The sequence below is a fragment of the Elephantulus edwardii genome, unplaced genomic scaffold (assembly GCF_000299155.1).
Source record: "Elephantulus edwardii isolate Elephantulus edwardi_28Jun2011 unplaced genomic scaffold, EleEdw1.0 scaffold00274, whole genome shotgun sequence".
Taxonomy (NCBI): Eukaryota; Metazoa; Chordata; class Mammalia; order Macroscelidea; family Macroscelididae; genus Elephantulus; species Elephantulus edwardii.
The window spans coordinates 2800585-2801395 of record NW_006400024.1 but is presented as its reverse complement, the minus strand read 5'-3'; the positions used below and the strand labels follow the sequence as shown (position 1 = coordinate 2801395).

General features: G+C 63.6%; 2 protein-coding genes across 2 annotated transcripts in view; both read left to right on the top strand.

The window, feature by feature from the left end:
* EXOC3 (exocyst complex component 3) overlaps window positions 1–811 on the top strand; it is a 31978-nt gene that overhangs the window by 27042 nt on the left and 4125 nt on the right. The gene's annotated exons all lie outside the window — the stretch shown is intronic.
* Window positions 1–811, top strand: part of LOC102859136 (glutamine-rich protein 2-like) — a 2859-nt gene that overhangs the window by 948 nt on the left and 1100 nt on the right. Inside the window, exons 3-4 of the mRNA XM_006900162.1 lie at window positions 4–356; window positions 403–780. Of these exons, the coding sequence (XP_006900224.1) occupies window positions 4–356; window positions 403–780 (731 nt within the window). The remainder of the gene's footprint in view (window positions 1–3; window positions 357–402; window positions 781–811) is intronic.

Genomic DNA, 811 nt, shown 5'->3' with positions numbered 1-811 from the left:
CAGAACTCTACACCCAGCAGGTCCTACAGCCAGGACCCTACACCCAGCAGGTCCCACAGCCAGGACTCCACACCCACCAGGCCCCACAGCCAGCAGACCCCATACCCAGCAGGCCCCACAGCCAGGACTCTACACCCAGCAGGCCCCACAGCCAGGACTCTACACCCAGCAGGTCCTACAGCCAGAACTCTACACCCAGCAGGTCCCACAGCCAGCAGATCCCACAGCCAGGACCCTACACCCAGCAGATCCCACAGCCAGCAGATCCCACAGCCAGCAGACCCCATACCCAGCAGGCCCCGCAGCCAGGACTGTACACCCAGCAGGTCCTACAGACAGGACTCTACACCCAGCAGGTCCCACAGCCAGCAGGTCCCACAGCCAGGACTCCACACCCAGCAGGTCCTACAGCCAGGACTCTACACCCAGCAGGTCCCACAGCCAGGACTCCACACCCAGCAGGTCCTACAGACAGGACTCTACACCCAGCAGGTCCTACAGCCAGGACTCTACACCCAGCAGGTCCTACAGCCAGGACTCTACACCCAGCAGGTCCTACAGCCAGGACTCCACACCCAGCAGGTCCCACAGCCAGGACTCTACACCCAGCAGGTCCCACAGCCACCAGGCCCCACACCCAGCAGGCCCCACAGACAGGACTCCACACCCAGCAGGTCCCATAGCCAGGACTCCACACCCAGCAGGTCCTACAGCCAGGACTCCACACCCAGCAGGTCCTACAGCCAGGACTCTACACCCAGCAGGTCCTACAGCCAGCAGGTCCTACAGCCAGGACTCCACACCCAGCAGG